This window comes from Quercus robur, chromosome 3, assembly GCF_932294415.1.
Source record: "Quercus robur chromosome 3, dhQueRobu3.1, whole genome shotgun sequence".
Lineage (NCBI taxonomy): Eukaryota > Viridiplantae > Streptophyta > Magnoliopsida > Fagales > Fagaceae > Quercus > Quercus robur.
The window spans coordinates 12,240,883-12,259,185 of NC_065536.1; the positions used below are offsets into that span (position 1 = coordinate 12,240,883).

At 37.8% G+C, this 18,303-nt stretch overlaps 5 protein-coding genes across 11 annotated transcripts in view; 2 read left to right on the forward strand and 3 right to left on the reverse strand.

The window, feature by feature from the left end:
• Positions 1-18,303, reverse strand: part of LOC126717086 (disease resistance protein RPV1-like) — an 84,078-nt gene that overhangs the window by 28,211 nt on the left and 37,564 nt on the right. The window lies entirely within an intron of this gene.
• LOC126719260 (accelerated cell death 11-like) overlaps positions 6,337-18,303 on the forward strand; it is a 72,538-nt gene continuing 60,571 nt past the window's right edge. The window contains exon 1 of the mRNA XM_050421833.1: positions 6,337-6,540. The gene's annotated coding sequence lies outside the window, so the exon portion shown is untranslated. The remainder of the gene's footprint in view (positions 6,541-18,303) is intronic.
• On the forward strand, positions 6,540-11,327 carry LOC126717094 (accelerated cell death 11-like). Its single transcript, XM_050418317.1, has 5 exons — positions 6,540-6,759; positions 6,890-7,065; positions 8,527-8,571; positions 9,896-10,074; positions 11,023-11,327. Exons 1-5 carry the CDS (start codon positions 6,574-6,576, stop codon positions 11,139-11,141), a joined length of 705 nt encoding a protein of 234 aa, XP_050274274.1. The 5' UTR covers positions 6,540-6,573; the 3' UTR covers positions 11,142-11,327.
• LOC126717091 (cysteine synthase-like) overlaps positions 12,489-18,303 on the reverse strand; it is an 80,622-nt gene continuing 74,807 nt past the window's right edge. For 2 of the 5 annotated variants that reach the window (XM_050418315.1, XM_050418314.1), the window contains 3 exons: positions 18,160-18,219; positions 17,923-18,003; positions 12,489-12,968 (listed from right to left, as the gene is read on the reverse strand). In XM_050418315.1, coding sequence (XP_050274272.1) covers positions 12,879-12,968; positions 17,923-18,003; positions 18,160-18,219 — 231 coding nt within the window. In that variant the 3' untranslated portion in view covers positions 12,489-12,878. Of the gene's footprint in view, positions 12,969-17,922; positions 18,004-18,128; positions 18,220-18,303 lie in introns of those variants that run through there. The other 3 variants (XR_007652428.1, XM_050418316.1, XR_007652429.1) reach the window with 3 other exon arrangements.
• LOC126717088 (cysteine synthase-like) overlaps positions 12,816-18,303 on the reverse strand; it is an 80,296-nt gene continuing 74,808 nt past the window's right edge. Inside the window, exons 11-12 of one of the 3 annotated variants that reach the window (XR_007652419.1) lie at positions 17,923-18,003; positions 12,816-12,968 (exon numbers count right to left, since the gene is read on the reverse strand). The gene's annotated coding sequence lies outside the window, so the exon portion shown is untranslated. Of the gene's footprint in view, positions 12,969-17,922; positions 18,004-18,303 lie in introns of those variants that run through there. The other 2 variants (XR_007652422.1, XR_007652417.1) reach the window with 2 other exon arrangements.

Consider the following 18,303-nt stretch of genomic DNA (forward strand, 5'->3'; position numbering starts at 1 on the left):
AAGAAAGGACGAGTACAGTAGGACACACACGGGGGTATGTTGTAGGAGCAATTCAAGAAGAAGCTGTCACCTCCACATTGAATGCACCTAAGTAACGTTCTGGCCGCATTAATGAGGAAAGGACCCCTGAACAGTGCGGCCTTGGTTGCCACAACTCACAGAAGGTTTGGGAAGGTGGCTGATGGGACGAGCACTCGAGTAATGACCTGCACGATCAATAGGTGGAGCGTCAAGATCGACTGGAAAGAAGTATATAATATGAGAGACCCTCCAAGAATGGGGGATCGCGAAAAAAGAGCAGGAGGAGAGAAAAAGGAGAAGACTGTGGCAGTCTGCATGGTCTTGAAAACCACTGTAACCTAGTACTGAAAGTAGAAGAAGAAGAATACTAAATTCCTCGGACGAAACGCCTGAGGACAAAATTCCATACTTTAACCCAATTCCTTATTGCTTAGCTCGCACCTAACCGTGTCCAGTGATTGTGGTTCAGACTAAGACCTAGTTCTTAAACCTATTCTCTAAAAATTCATTGTATTAAGCTAGTTGGGCTTGAGACCTTTTATCCAATAGAAGGAGCGCTTAAACCCACTCCCTACACATATTTATGCATGCATGATGTAATATATTTATATATTTTACATGTGTAAACCTAAGAAGAATTTGAAGTTTCGACCCATTTTGTAGATCCATGGGCCCACCTTGGGTACTTCATCCATTAGGTTCATCTTCTTAGCCCATGACCAATATTGTTAGACTAATGGGCCAAGAATGTGTTAAAAATGCTTGGATTTAACACAACTCTTGTATCTTTTTAATTTGCACATTAATTTGTTGAGAAATAAACTGCTTCGATATTCATCATTAATGATTCCACATTGGAATTTTGGTCCAGGTTAACCTTGCTTACCCCTTTAAATTATTTATTTGAGCTACATGTTTTTAATTTGAGTAATATACATGTGTAGGGTCATGTTTTTCAGGCCAAGCCCAAGATGCATGGGACCTTAGACCAGTGAGCCCGGTATAATGAATTTGTAGAGAGTGGGCCAAAGAGCTAGGCTTGAGTGTATGGACAACGGTTATCACGGTGTTCTTCGCGATCAAGCTGAGATGGACTGAGTTTACCAGAAAGGATTGGTCCTCGGCACGGTCCGGGGAGCTTTTCTGGTGCCTCTGGTGTGTTGGGGGGTCTCCGCCCTGCCCCCTCTGTCTCCTTCCACTCCCTTTTTATAGTCATTTCCTTCCTCCTGAATGGGATCCCTAGGGTAGGTACTTGTCCCATCAACCCTTCCCTCTAGTTGTTGGGAGTGGTTGTAAAGGTAGAAAAGTATGGCTGTGTCAGGCACAAGGCACTGAATGCAATAATGGCAGCCTTTCCCTGAGACATTTCCATTTTCTCCGTTGTCCTTTTCTGCTTTAGTACTTTTTCTGTTCTGTGGAACAATTTGGAGTGTCACTACCAGTGGCAGGTTGCCCCCTTTATCCTCAGCTACATCCATGCCGAGAAGGAGTCTCCCCATGGCTGAGGAGGGGTTTTTCCTTGGGCTGGGCCCTTGGACCAATGTAGACATTGACATGGGCCTCTTAGTCTTTTACCTCCCACAATAGCCCCTCAAAATCCTGCTGTCCGGCTCCTCGAACGGAGAAGAGGGTTTTGGTGACATCGGGCCTCTATCACGGCTTGCTAAGTCTTGTCCTCCATTAATGCTAGAGCCTCTTCGCTTGCCTGAGGCACGTTCCTGGCTGTGAAACATTCTTTTAGTCTGTCCAAGCCGCGTTCCTGTCATTTAGATACACGAGGCACGCTTTAATTAGGGCCTCTTCACGAGGTGACATAAATCCAACGGCTGAAGACTACTTTGGAAATTGAGCAAGGTTTATCTCGCTTGTAATTCCTTCTTAGAGATTTGGGGCGAATTGATTGCCTCCAAATTTGCCCCTATATAAGACGCATGGTGGGAGATCATCCCCCTTTATTCGCAGACCCTTGAGTTTTTCAGGTTTCTAACTCTCCAAATATTCCCAAAGTCCCCACTATGAGAGTGACTGAGATTTAGGGAGTGAAATGGTCATGGATAGGGTGAGGGTGAAGGAACCAAACCTTCTTCAGAAGCCTCAGGTGTCTCCGAGATTTAGAATGGCCCAGTCAGGGCAAGGGAGACAAAGGCCAAAGATATTTCTTCCCCTCGATTGGACAAGAAAGAAGTCTCTCTTGCTTCAGCCAAAATCCGAAGCAGGTGTAGGTCGCATCCGATTTTTGGTGCGACAAAATTGGGACTTTCATCCGATGCCGTGTGTCACGTATGTGAGGGTTTGGATTTCCCATTGCCCGTACCATCCATACTTGCTCGATTGCTGTTAGAGCAATACTTGCTCGATTGCTGCTAGAGCAAGTATGGGGAATTGACGTTCCTGCTTCTTCTTCTCTTCTACCGCCGGTGCCATCCATACTTGTTTGATTGCTGCTGGAGCAAGATTGAGGATTTATCGTTCCCGTGTACCCTTTTTTTTGTTTTCATAGTTAGCTTCTAATATAGGCTTGTTTAAGCCATTTTATGTACATTGTACTACTTCTTTATCTAATAAAAAGACGATTTTATTTCATTTTGCGTACCCTTTCTTTTCTGCAATAATTATTTTATGAATGGATGTGCTGGTGTCTTTTCTTTCGAATAGTACTTAGAACTGATGCCATTGATAGTAAAGAATTGTCACTCTGAACTTATCAAAACTGACGGGTACAACAACGCTGACTTTAAGTAAGTTAACTATATAAGACTAATAAGGAAAACAACCGCATGTTCTGTACTGCGAACAGGGTAACCGCTCGAGGACGTGTAACCTAAAGTAAACTGTCCGAGGGGGTTGCCGGGTGCTAGGATTCTTTTCCACATTTTTGATGATATTTATAGCTTTAACTTGTTTTAGGGGTCTGGTCCGAGGACCGAGGCATGACTGGACCTAGCCTAAACACTTAGAAAGGTACTCGTTAGTTTATATAAAGCCGGAGGCCCGAGGACCATGTAGGACCTTCGTTCCGTCTAGGACTTAGGCCTTTCTTGACGTAGCTAGTTTCCCCATAGGTTTGAATCTGAGGACCATGCAAGACCTCGGTTCTGTTTAGCACTTAGGTTCTTGGAGTGACTAGTTTCCCCATAGGTTTGAGTCCGAGGACCATGCAAGACCTTGGTTCTGTCTAGCACTTAGACTTCTTGGAGTGACGAGTTTCCCCATAGGTTTGAGTCCGAGGACCATGCAAAACCTTGGTTCTGTCTAGCACTTAGGCTTTCTTGGAGTGACTAGTTTCCCCATAGGTTTGAGTTCGAGGACCATGCAAGACCTTAGTTCTATCTAGCACTTAGGCTTTCTTGGAGTGACTAGTTTCCTTATAAGTTTGAGTCCGAGGACCATGCAAGACCTTGGTTCTCTCTAGCACTTAGACTTTCTTGGAGTGACTAGTTTCCCCATAGGTTTGAGTCCGAGGACCATGCAAGACCTTGGTTCTGTCTAGCACTTAGACTTTCTTGGAGTGACTAGTTTCCCCATAGGTTTGAGTCTGAGGACCATGCAAGACCTTGGTTCTGTCTAGCTCTTAGGCTTTCTTGGAGTAGCTAGTTTCCCCATAGGTTTAAGTCCGAGGACCATGCAAGACCTTGGTTCTGTCTAGAACTTAGACTTTCTTGGAGTGACTAGTTTCCCCATAGGTTTGAGTCTGAGTACCATGCAAGACCTTGGTTCTGTCTAGCACTTAGACTTTCTTGGAGTGACTAGTTTCCCCATAGGTTTAAGTCCAAGGACCATGCAAGACTTTGGTTCTGTCTAGCACTTAGACTTTCTTGGAGTGACGAGTTTCCCCATAGGTTTGAGTCCGAGGACCATGCAAGACCTTGGTTCTGTCTAGCACTTATGTTTTCTTGGAGTGACTAGTTTCCCCATAGGTTTGAGTCTGAGGACCATGCAAGACCTTGGTTCTGTCTAGTACTTAGACTTTCTTGGAGTGACTAGTTTCCCTATAGGTTTGAGTCCGAGGACCATGCAAGACCTTGGTTCTGTCTAGCACTTAGACTTTCTTTGAGTGACTAGTTTCCCCATAGGTCTGAGTCTGAGGACTATGCAAGACCTTAGTTCTGTCTAGCACTTAGACTTTCTTGGAGTGACTAGTTTTCCCATAGGTTTGAGTCCGAGGACCATGCAAGACCTTGGTTTTGTCTAGCACTTAGGCTTTCTTAGAGTAGCTAGTTTCCCCGTAGGTTTGAGTCCAAGGACCATGCAAGACCTTGATTCTATCTAGCACTTAGGTTTTTTAGAAAGTTGTCAGTGCACGTTAATTTCCTCAAAGCCGGAGGTCCGAGGACTTGACATAGCTAAGGTTCTATTTAACCGCTTCAAAAGAGTCTGGTTTAGCCCTTGGCTTCTTTCTCCGAAGGGAATTCAGCGAACTGTGCTACTAGGCCCGCGAGAATTAGCCCCTTGGCAAGTGCACGGGGGCACACATCTGACGTCAGAAGCCCCTAGAACCGTGCTTTGTTTAGCGATCCTTCCCGCGTAATCAACGCTTCGAAGTGTAGACCTAAGTGGAAGCTAAGTCACGACAATGACAGTGTGTTCTTGGAAATGATGGGGGGGCTTTTGTGTAGCTTATACTACCGCCAAGATGGTCTTCTTAAAGGACTCTTCCTGACAGGGGCTTGGTCCCCCCGTGATTAACCGATGCATTTGCTAATGCACAAGCTCTTCCCACAGACGGCGCAAATTGTAGGGTCACGTTTTTCAGGCTAAACCCAATATGCATGGGACCTTAGACCAGTGAGCCTGGTACAATGAATTTGTAAAGCGTGGGCCAAAGAGCTAGGCTTAACTGTATGGACAATGGTTATCACGGTGTTCTTCACGATCAAGCTGAGATGGACTGAGTTTATCAGAGAGGATTGGTCCTCGGCACGTTTCGGGGAGCTTTTTCTGGTGCCTCTGGTGTGTTTGGGGGTCTCCGCTCCGCCCCTTCTGTCTCCTTCCACTCCCTTTTTATAGTCGTTTCCTTCCTCTTGAATGGGGTTCCTAGGGTAGGTACTTGTCCCATTAGCCCTTCCCTCCAATTGTTGGGAGTGGTTGTAAAGGCAGAAAAGTATGGCTGTGTCAGACACAAGGCACTAAATGCAATAATGGCAGCCTTTCCCTCAGACACTTCCATTTTCTCCGTTGTCCTTTTTTGCTTTAGTACTTTTCCTATTCTGTGGAACGATCTGGAGTGTCACTACCAGTGGCAGATTGCCCCCTTTATCCTTGGCTACATCCATGCCAAGGAGGAGCCTCCCCATGGCCGAGGAGGGGTTTTTCCTTGGGCTGGGCACTTGGCCTAATGTAGACATTGACATGGGCCTCCTAGTCTTTTACCCCCCACAACATGTGTTATGTTTTCCTATGTATGCACTATTTTGAGTCATTCAACCTATTGTGATCTTTTAATATATATATATATATATATATAGATATATTTTTATTTTTATTTTTATTTTACTTTATTTTATTTTTAAGATTTTGATTTATGAAAGTTTGCAACTCATTGTGCTCTTCGCTCGCTCCTCAAACTCGCAAAATTATCCTTAAATTGACAAAGTTATTGGGTACTATAAAAATACAGCGATTTGGTATATATTCCATTCTCTTACATAAATAATGAATACAATTATGAATTCAATTAGTGTGATTCATTTATTATGTAAAAGGATAGAGTACTTTTTTTTTGAGAATGAAAGGATAGAGTACTTTGTTGTTGTATTCCCAAATATTGAATAATTACTTATTCTAGACATAAACTAGTAATGAGTAATGATCCTTTCCATCCCTTAATAAAGCTTGTGATTAGGAGCAAAATGTCACATGTGCTAATATATGCTAGTTTTGTATTTGTGAAGGATAGGATCTGCTATGGAATTCACTGCCATGTATCTAATTTTTATTTACTTATTTCATTTTAAAATTTTGAGTACTTTTTACAGGGGGGGGGGGGGGGAATGTTGTAAATTGTGATTTTTTTTTTGAAACCATTGTGAATTGTGATTGGTAGTACAAAGTATAGCACTCACAGTCATAGTAAGACATAATATTTCCATTAAAAAAAAAATTACAAAACAAAGCATTAAGACCGGCCGTAGCATCGAATAAATTCAAACGTGTGAAAGCCGAGCTTGTTTGGCAAGTATTTTTATTTGAAAAAAAAAAAAAAAAAAAAAAAAAAAAAAAAAAACACAAAGCATCAATACCGGCCGTAGCTTCGCTTGGTTTTCGCCACAAGTGGCAAAGAATAAATTCAAACGCGTGAAAGCCGAGCTTGTTCTGTAAGTTTTTGCGTTTTTAAAATTTGTTTTAAGTGCTCAAAAGTAAAATCATGTAAGAACCAAAAGAAACTTGTTTTGACTGCACTGTTTTTGAAAACTCATCACAAAAATCATATCCCAAAAACATTTTGCAGACTAGTTGTGCAGTTAGCTAGCTATTCACACTTCTCTACACGCTGCTATATTGCTACTAAAACAAGCTAACCTTCTGTGTGAACCGCGATCTAGCTCTCTTGCAATGGCGACACGGGACAATCCCGTGAGGAAGTTGGCAGATTCACTTCAGGTGCTTGCTGATACCGTAAACTCGGACAATCCACACATCAAGGTCAGCGACCTGGTTCAGTTTTGCCGTATCAGTTATACTGCCATCTTTTACTTTGGCATCACTGTTAAGTTTCCGGACCTGGACCCCCAAACCAAGGTGTGTGAACTATAGAATATATAATTTTTTATTATAACTTACAATATATCTGCTTCAACCATAGAATATTACTGCACTCAGTTTGCTCACTCTGTCTCTCCTTATAATCTTATATGTAATATAACCAAAGGTGGATCACTTTTTGGAAGCCTCAAAGAAATACGACACAATACAGGATTTAGTGGAAAGTGAAATTAAGAATGGTACTGCGAGGGATAAAGGTAGCCCATGCAGAACCCTGGCGCGATTTAGGCGTGTAATTGACTTGGCGAGGGAAGTGCTTGAGAAAATTCTTGCTAGCGGCAGGTACGTCAAATCATCGATTTTCCATATGTTAATTCTGTGTGTTTTCCATTAAAAAAAATCTCTGTTTTTAATTTAACTAACTTAATTAAGGGTACTTCTCAAAAAAGAAAAGAAAAAGAAAACTTAATTAATTAAGGGTGTTCATGAGTTGGGTTTGGACTCAACTTGAACCCGACCTGAGCCTATTAGGTGGCTGAAAACATAACCCACCATTCATTGGAGGTTAAATCGGAAAATAGTTGTAATTGTAGCGTTACTCTAATTAGATTTATATGTGAATAAAAATATCTTATTATTATCATAAAAAATTCTTTTATTATTTTTTTTTGGAGAAGAAATTTTCAAAACTATTTAAATTATTAGTGTGTCATGATTCATGTGTGTAAAGGTTTTTTTTGGTCACCTTTCCACACCTTCAGATTTAATTGGGGAGTTCTTGAATTCGGGTTAAAGAGAGGACATTAAGAGCATGTATGACATTAAGAGCATGTATGACATCTGTTTCAGTTTTTAGTTTTTAACTTTTAGTTTTTATTTATAATTTTTTAAAACTTCATTTTTTCCTACTTTTTTTTTTTATTTTTTCAAAAATTTTTAAAGTATAAATACACTTTAACACATTTTCAGTAAAAAGTTAGATAAATTATATCCAAACAAACGCTAAGTTTGAAATTCCTTCATTGTCAAATGGTCAAAGAAGGCTGCCATTTTGTACCCTAATGAAAATACGAGATGTATTAATAAACAATATTCATGCCTAAGTAATGTATGGAGAGAAACATAAATGACACAGCAAACTGTTGGTGATGAATTTGGAAGATTGAATTGGATTTAATTATATTAGGGAAGTATTAGAATAAGAAAAGAAACATATTACTTAAATAAGAAAAGTAGTTTGCATGAATTAATAAAAAAGATGCTTAAGAGTCTTAGCTTAGCTTAGGTGCACTTTGGCGATGGTGCGCGCTAACAATACAATACATAACTATTGCTTTAATTCTTTGGCAAAAGCCACATTTCGTGGGGAAGTGACCCATTTAGTATCAAAAAAATTTGTTCAATAACAATTATGCCTGTTCTACGACAACTCGACTGGTCTGGATGCAAAGTATTACTCATTTAGCAATATTCTGGGACTTTTAGCTGTAACTTTATTCACCAGTTCAGTGATAGAGTACTCATCCAATGACAAACTCTTGCATCCAGCAATAATCCAAGATTTGGAGTTTTACTTTTCTGAGTATTAGCCGGATCTACAACTCCGCCATTATTGATTTTTTAAGCCACAAGTCCACCAAAACTTCACAAAAATAATCAAAATGCTCCTATGAATTCCAAAATCACCCGATGGAGACTGTACTCTAAATTCCTGTAGTTCAATTTTATTCCTGCTCGGCCCAGGCCTCTCTTAGGTCTTCGGCCTTTAGTTGAACATTACTAATTTTTTTGTTTATGTGGTAGAGTTGCTGCACAATCGACCGAGGGGAACAGTCAACAATATTTGAGGCAGGTTTTCTTCTTTATTTTAGGAATCTTTTATTGTGTATTTTATGTTTTTTTTAATGATGGATATTGGCCCAAGTATCTATTATAGCATAATATGCATAAAGCGATGGAAAATTGAATTAAAAACAATACTGCATGAATCTAAATCTATCAGATGTTTATTTATTGTTATATATAGCATAGTTTATGTAGCATTTTTCTCCATTCGACCCACTTCTATCCAATTCGGTCCATTTCCATCCACTTTGATTCATTTTGATTTACTTCAAAAAAAGTATTAATTAAACACACCAAAAATAATAAAATAAAATAATTATAAAGATAAAAAGATTAAAAAAAATACTAGTAAAAATCTTAACAAAAAAAAAAAAAACTTGAAACAAAAGTTTCTTTTTATATATTACGCTTTATTGAAAAATAGTTATATATTTCCAAGTGTTGTGTAGGGTTGTGACTAGTAATAATAAAATAAAAATTGACCTACTTTAATCGAACTTCGACTTGCGTCTTAATAAATTGGGAATTGAGTGAATTTTCAAGAAATATGTATCTTCCCAACAGAATTTATATAGAACCAATTTAATAATTAATCATGAAAATTCGTTGCAAAATGATTGGACATAATAAAAATAATTTTACATTCCACGAAAGTCAAAGGATTTCCCACAATTAAAATGAGGCTTCAAGGTGTGCATCTTAAATCAATGAAATGATATTTTTGTCCAAAATAGTGGGATTCATCTAGCCAAAGGAAAAACGATTAGAGCGCAAACTCCATTAGAATTCAGAATGACATTTCAAAGGAAACTAAAGCAGATTTTACAGCAATAAAACACGTTTCCTAGGAAATATCAAAATAAATATTTAATTGAGTAGTTTTCTTATTTTTGCGATATCTCTCTCGATTCAAACTTAATTTTGTTTATGACATTGAAGGGAATTTCATGGTGTTTACTTTGTTATCAAACTTAATTCAATCAATTGGTTGGATTTTATTTAAAAATTAAGCATAATTGGTCATCTTAATGAAAATTGACCCAAAAAAAGAGAGAAAGATCTACCATTTGAACCATGAAATTATGTCCCTGAAGGCTGAAATTAGAAATCAAACTTTCATTAAAATTAAGAGGCTAAACAATTAAAATATACGGTATCAACAAATAGTATTGAAATTCAGGGATGAATTAACTTCTCCTTAATAAACAAAAGATATTAAGACCCATTTTAGGGTTGTAGTGAAGTTAAATACAATTTTATCATGTAATACAACTATTGGCTTTGCATGTATGCAAACTATTTTTTCATAGATCTTTTTTTATGACAGGCAAAATTCATTTGTTGAGACATTTGCAGTAGCTTATGAGCAAGTTTTTGTTCCATATCCTGGATGGACTGCCGGTGAATGTTTCAGTTTGTCGGTCGGTTTGTCCAAGAATATTGTGCTTGCTGCATTGGAAGAACTTCCTCCTCCGGACCTCTTATTGAAGATTTTAAATGAAGATGGTAAGAATTCCTCGTTACATTGCTAGTTTTAGTTTGTCCAAATATAAACTTTTATACATTCTGGTTGTATTTATTCTTGCACTATTCAGAAAAATCCATGCCCATTGTTTTATAAACAATTAACAAGTTACCTTCTTCTATCCGCAATGACCAAACTCCTCATGAACAATTATTTGGGAGCTCGATCTCCCACTAATAGTCAACTTAAGATGTATGGTTCTTCAACTTTGTCCTGCTCCAATCTCAGTAACAAACTAAACTACAATCATGTTCTCGCCTCTACGTCTTCCTTGGATATGGTGTTGAACATAAAGGATACAAGTGTTATTATAGTCCTATATATTTCCACGAGTCTGAAGATCTATTGCTCACAAGTCACAATCATGTGTGTTTTACAAGTAGACCAAATGTATCGAGTTTGATATGAGTGTAGTTCAATTAGCAATATATAGCTCCACTCCATTGCATCTCATGACTCATGGTCAACTAAGTAACATGTTCAAACAATCTCACACACCTAGACGTACAGTTTCAATATCTAGTATTCCAAGTCAAATTGGTTTCTCGTAATCCATCTTGATATATACACTACTGGAAATTTGGAATATATCAGGTTTTGACATGTTTGGCCCAAATCTGGCGTGCTAACCTTAACTAGGTGAAGGCATAGATTGAGGCAATTCCTATACAGCTATACACCGATGATAATGCATAGTATTTTTCTCACATTTCTAATGGTTTAATTTCGATATCTGAGTTTTAATCGTGCTATTGTTCGACATATATGTTAAACACGATTACACCAGTAGTGAATAAGTTTTCACTCGAGCAAAAATTGACTTCCTTGTTTGATATTAATTATAACAACATATATATTAAAAATTATTACATATTTTGAATAGTTTTGGTTTTGGTTTTGTTTTTCTGAATTTTCTTTGCTTTTATCAGAGGATTCATTGAAGGAGCCTATTCACAAGTATATTAATGCGGCAAAAGTTGTTCTGCAGTACATTGACAGCGTCTTCCTATCAACTGAAACAGGGGCTGAGATGCTTAGGACGATCTAGTTTAAATTCCATTTTGTCCATTGCTTATGAAGGATGATCAGTTTGTAACATTGGCATTGCAAACTAGTGTGATTTCATAAAGAAACCTGTATGCTGCTCTACTGGTTTCAACTACGAAAACTATGTCAGGAGTTTGTGCTACATAAACAATGTGTGTTTTGATAATGATGTGAAATTTGATAACTATATCTAGCCTACTTAACCATTCACATGTTACCCTTTCTCACATAAAAATGGATTTTGTTAATTAAATTTTTAGTGAGACCCACTATGAAAAGAGTGAGTGTGTCATGATCCTAGAATATTGAATAATTTAAACACATATGTATGTATATATTACTTATACATAAAGTATGTATGTAACATTGTCTAAGATATAATAATTAGTCTTCACATAATTCAAAACAATTTCCTTTCCATTCAAGTTTGTTTTGTAAAATATTTACTTGCTTAAAAAATTATCCATTGATTAAAATTATCATAATTGCAAGTCAATATCATTAAAAAGTAAAAGCGTAATCTGAGACTTCGATGAACATGCAAAGTCAATCAATTCCAAAATATATTAAACTTTACAAAATCATACAACAATCAAAATGACATATTGGATGAAAAGAGCAATCCGATAAGAAAATCAAGCCACATCAAGATTTAACAACTAATATACTTTCTTGTAATCTAAAGCTTAAATTGTGTGAAAGAAATTTTGAATAATGGTCAAAAAGTAGTGGAATTTAGAATTCCATGCAACCACACGATCTGACTATCTAGAAAACCTATCAACAATAACAAACATGGAGTCTACTCCCCTTTGAGTTTTTGGAAGTCCTAACGCAGTCCATTAGTAGGTCCTCTCAAATTGATTATGTGAGGCTAATTGAAGAGAGTGATGCTGCATTAAAACAAATTAATGTCTCTCTTAAAAAACTCTCTCAAAATTTATGCAGACTTTTTCTTTTAGAAATTGTTCTTTTGACCATTATCCAAAATTTCTTGCTCACTTTTGGCTCACTTTGTGGAGGAGGTTTGACCTGAGCTTAAATTATAGCAGTATCATGCACCTCAGACCGATGGGCAAATGAAATTGAGGTGAGGCCATGAATAGAACTTTGAGGAATTTAAATTGTAGTATTTGCCAGGATAAGACAGAGCCATAGGATAATGCACCTGCAAAAGCTGAATTTGACTACAACGTGTTGTCCATAGTTTTACTAGACAATCACCATCCTCTATTATCTATCATGGAAGGTTCTGAAACATGCATTGAACTTAGTCACATTGCCTAAAGTCCATGATTTTTGCACCTCAACAAATAATATATAGTGGAACAAATTCAGCCGGTTCAAGTAGAGGTAAAGAAATTTGGAAGACATTTAATATGTTGGACTTGGTACAGATTACATAATTTTATATGTTAGACTCGTACAAATTACATCCACTTGAGGAGTACACCATCCAGAGATCGAAGTTCTTCACAAGTGGAAAGGCAGATGGGGTGTAATTTAAATTACAAATAATAAACTACATGTGTTTAAATTAAATTGCCATCCTATTTGAGCCTTTCCATGTGCTTTCTGAGCACATAGAAAGGTTTAAATATAAGAGTCAACAATGTATAGTATCATGTTTTTTTTTTTCTTTACTGGTATATCTTCAAAATAGAGACTACGAAGATAATCTCTCAAATTCATCATACTTCATCTTTGTGGAGACATTAGTTCTTATTTAATGAAAACATCAGTCAAAAGTCATATTTTCCGCCTCATGTCTAATGGAATCAAAGAGTGCAGTAGACAAATAACGCTCCCCACAGCTGGGGAAAATCACCTGTGTGGCACGCAAAATCAGAAGATAACGTTAATGGAATTGGGTTCAACATATGCTGACAAGTACAATTTTAAAGAATTTAGGATCTCGTCTCTGGTTGCATGAGAGGTATTTGGGCTGAAAAAGACCGAGAACTTGTCGGGATTTATCTTTTGCCCAGAGGCAGATTCATAAACTCCGAGAATGCTCATGAGTACATTGCATTCCATGACCTTAGCCTTGCAGAATAAAAGGCTATCATCCGCGAAGAAAAGGTGGGTGATGGCCGGGCAGCCCCTACAGATTGAAATTCCAGAAAGGGCCGTATTTCTTGTGGCTTGATGGATAAGGGCAGAGAGACCCTCGGCACACAGTAGAAAAAGCCCCGGAGAAAGAGGGTCGCCTTGGCGTAAGCCCCTCGTGGGAGTGATGCAGCCATAAGCTTCTCCGTTGATGATGACAGAGTAAGAGACTGAAGAGATACATTTCATGATCAGAGAGACCCAATTGTTATGAAAACCCAATTTTTCCATGACTCTTTTGATGAAACCCCACTCGACCCTATCAAACACCTTGCTCATGTCGAGCTTGATAGACATGAAACCGTCTTTGCCTTCTGTTTTGTGGTTCAAATAGTGCATAAGCTCAAATGCCACTAAGACATTATCAGTTATAAGCCTATTTGCAGTAAAGGCACTTTGATTTTCAGCTATCACATGGGGAAGGACAGCTTTAAGACGGTTAGCATGGACTTTTGAGATGAGCTTATACGTAACGTTGCATAAACAGATAGGCCGAAATTCTGTCATTCTAACTGGGTGGCTTGTTTTTGGAATTAAAGCAATGTTAGTCTTATTTATTTTAGTCATGGGCAAATTAAAGTTTAACACATTCAGCACCATATCAGTAATATCTCTACCAACAATATTCCAATATCTTTGAAAGAATATAGCAGACATACCGTCGGGGCCGGGAGATTTGGTCGGGTGGATTTGGTGGAGGGCCCGCAAAACTTCTTCACTGGTAAAAGTTTTAGTAAGCTCAGCATTCATATCATCTGTTACCCGGGTTGGAATGGTGTTGATGACCTCTTCAATTCTATTGGGAGAACTGGATGTATAAATCTTTGAAAAATAATCCACTGCTGTACGAGCAATGCTGTCTCTGTCATCACACCAGCAGTCATCATCGTTCCATAAGCCCAGGATAGAATTTTTCCTTCTCCTCTCCGAAGCTCTAGTGTGGAAGAACTTCGTGTTCCTATCCCCTTCCCTATACCAGTGAATTTTGCTTCTTTGATGCCAAAGGATTTCCTCACTATCTAGAAGACCATTTAATTCCTTCCTTAATTCATTAATTTCTACACTGTGCGAGCCATCCCGATCAAGAGTGGTTAGAGTATTCAGTAATTTCTTGTGCTCTTGGATTTTCTTAGGAATGTTACCAATGACATCTCTACTCCATAAGGTCAGTGCAGAGGCACACAAGCTAAGATTTGAGTTGATAGCTTCAGGTGTGTTTTCAAGACTTCCCCTGTTCCAAGCGACATTCACAATGTCGTAGCAATCATCACGCTTGGCCCACAAAGCTTCAAAATGGAAACGGCGGTTCCGGTGAGGGGGAGAGGCAATAGAGTCAGTAATTTTCAGTATGCAATGGTCAGAAGTGGAATCAACAACATGATAAACCTTGCAATTGCAGAACTTGTTTGACCAGTCAAAGTTTGCAAAGGCTCGATCCAGGCGGAGATAAACCCGGTCACTGCTGTCTCGCATATTGCACCAAGTATACTGGGGCCCTGAGAAGCCCAAGTCTTGAAACCCACATAAATTCACCGCCTCTCTAAAGCCATCCACGCACATAGAAAGGTTTAAATATAAGAGTCAACAATGTATAGTATCATGGTTTTTTTTTTCTTTACTGGTATATCTTCAAAACAGAGACTACGAAGATAATCTCTCAAATTCATCATACTTCATCTTTGTGGAGACATTAGTTCTTATTTAATGAAAACATCAGTCAAAAGTCATATTTTCCGCCTCATGTCTAATGGAATCAAAGAGTGCAATAGACAAATAACGCTCCCCATAGCTGGGGAAAATCACCTGTGTGGCACGCAAAATCAGAAGATATCGTTAATGGAATTGGGTTCAACATATGCTGACAAGTACAGACTTAACTTGTAAGCCATACACTTGACACAATTCTTCTTTGTAAAAAAAAAAAATTATATAATTAATTTAAAGGTCATGTTAACGAGTTTCTTACAGCAATGATCAATAAACTATATTAAGAAAATTTTAACATTACCTTCATAAAAAAAATATAATAAAACCGTTAACAAAATTAATTATTTTATCATTTTTTTATAAAATATTTCTTAAAATAATTTTTAAACCAATAACACCCCTAAAACATTTGGGTATATTTATTATTTGGGACAATGGAAAAATTAAGAAAGAAGGGCAAATTGGAAATTCAACAAATGGAATGAGTGGATGATGACAACTTATCCTCACTTTCTCCCAATGAACCCCACGTGTAGACCCCTTCTCTTATCTTCTTCTCTTCTCCACCACTCTTTTGGAGGTTGCTTTCCAGCAATCTTATATGGAAGCTCTAGATTTTCCTCTCTATTCTTGGCCGTCATAAAAACAAAGGTAATTTTCATATTTCTTTGATAGCTTAGTTTAAATATGCGTGTTTGTCACTAATGGTGGATCCTAGTCATGTTAAGTTAATACTACTACCTGGGTTTTGTTTAATTTAATATGAAGGGTTGTCTTGGATTAATGGTCGAAAATATCTCAAGTTAGGGGTTTGAAGTTTCAATTTATGGCATCTATGGGTTTGGGTTTTTGTGTGATATTTTCATGCAATTAGTTTAATGCTTAGCCATTAATTTTGATGTATGATGTGGTAGATTTGAAAACTGAATTTGAGGGGTTAGTTTTCTTGAGCAACATTATGGGTTTTATTAGGGTTGTTGAAGTTGACTACTTAGACTCGTGAATGTGATTGTTGCATGTCAAGTGTTCGATAAATTGCCTCAATGAATTTTGAGGTTGCATTTACTTGACTTGAGGGTGAGATGATTGCTATAGGTGAAGTTATGAGTTTTCAATCTTGGTTGTTAGTACGTGTTGACTTGAGTTGGTGTAATCCTTGAATTTGTGACATTGTATATTGGCACCCATTCTTTGTGACAACCTCATCTTTGTGACACCTTGTCATGTCGCCACGGATTGGATTTTCTTGTTTTGGAATGGTGTACTTTGTGATAAGCCTTATTCTTAATAGACTTGATGATTGCCTTTCTTGGTTCCATGGTACTTGGTGGTGGACCTAGTAATTTGACTTGCTTGCTTGTGTCATGTCCATCTGAGGTGAATTGGTGAACTTTATGAGTTAAGTATATTTTTAATGGGGTTTTTGTAAAACAATCATTATTGCACATTTGCACTCAATTATTTTATGGTTAAACCCCAATTTGGAACATTGTCCTTGGTTTTCCTAAAATGTACTATGTGCACTATTCTTGTTAGTTAATCGTTTATGGAAAATGCAGGAAACATGGCCAGTAAATTTATATTTGAAATTGCATATAAAGAAATGCATGATTTGTTGGCATGGAAATTCTAAAGATGTTTTATATTGACTTGTGTTATATGGAAAATTGATAGAAAATTTCCTGATAAAGAATGGTTTTGGAAACCTTGTGAACCTTGTGGAAATATAGGTTTGTTTTGGAAACCTTGTGGAAATATTGGTTATTGAAGGTTTTCTTGGAATTACTTGGAAATATGTTATGAAATTTAATTACATCATACTTGTGAGCTCATTATGTTGTTTGTGTGTGTGTGCTGTGAATATGTGATAATTGTGATTACCCAATGATTACCCAATTGGATGCAGCAGTCTTTGTGACATGGTGGCCCAATAATTGCAGTCTTTGTGACATGGCTAGTAGCACAACACCCGAGTCTTTGTGATACGGTGGTTTGTATGGTGACACCTGAGTCTATGTGACACAATGGCCATTAACTAGTACTTGCAGTCTTTGTGACATGGCCAGTAGTGCAACACCTAAGTTTTTGTGACATGGTGGCTTAATATAATGACACCTGAGTTTGTGTGACATGATAGCTAGTACCTATTACTTGCAGTCTTTGTGTTGCACTTGAGTCTGTGTGACACGGTGGCCAATGCCTGGTATTTGCGGGCTTTGTGACACAGCTAGTATCATGACACTTGAGTTCATGGAACTTGTCTATGTGACATTGGTGACTAGATATATTAGCCTATGTGGAGTCCTACTAGAAGATGTTGGATTCTATTGGAGGTCCTAGGAGTTTGTAGGCCTTGGGTGTGCTAGACCTAGATTTGTTGTTGGGATTGCATATTCTAGGAAGGGCCGTGGCCTTGAGTTGATTCGTTCGGAGTTTTGGTATATATTCATGTATATTATGGAGATTCATGATTTATACTTCGTTTTGTTTGTATATGTGTTATAGAGCTCTGACTTACATTGCGAAGATTCCAGTATTTTTATATATTTTTATCATATTTGAAAGAGGGGGGGTGGGGGGGGAATCTCCTACAGTTTCTCTTGCTATGGAGCATTTGGGGTTGCTTCGGAGCATTTGGGATTTGGGGCGTGACATAGGCACTGCTATAACAATTCAAAAATGACCCAAGGGTGGGAATATGTCAGGTTTAGATCTGACATAAAGACTTTCCTGGAGTTCCAAATCGATAATTGACCTGAATTCTATACAAACTCAACCTGTTCTTTGTTCCAAGCCATGTAAGGAAATATACATTTTATATTTTGAAATAGGTTAAATATCCAATTTTATAAGAATTTTTTTTGGATTAGGTTGATAATTGATATGCATTACTCTGGGTTGGTTAAACATGTCTGACATATTTATGACACTACTAGGAACACTAATAGGAAGGCTATAAGACTTACGACAATGAGTTTCCCAGCATTTTCAGGCCTCTTTCCCACCTTTATTTCAGCAGCTGCTGCAGCACCAGATGAAATCCCCACCTGCAATAAACATGCTCTTACATTCACCAAAGAATTGGAAAAACCAAAAAGACAAGCAGCAAAAGCAGTGTTGATATTATCTGTTCAACAAAAAAAAGTAGAAGAGTAAGGAATTCCTATAGAACCTTTACATATTATCTTAGATAATCACTATACCAGCAAACCTTCCTTCAGGGCAAGCAGCATAGCAGTTTCAATAGCTTCCTCACTAGATACCTGGAAAACGTTGCCAAAAACATCTCAAATCATTGCAAGGAAATCCATGCATGGTAGCACCTAACAGAAATCACAAATGTTTCC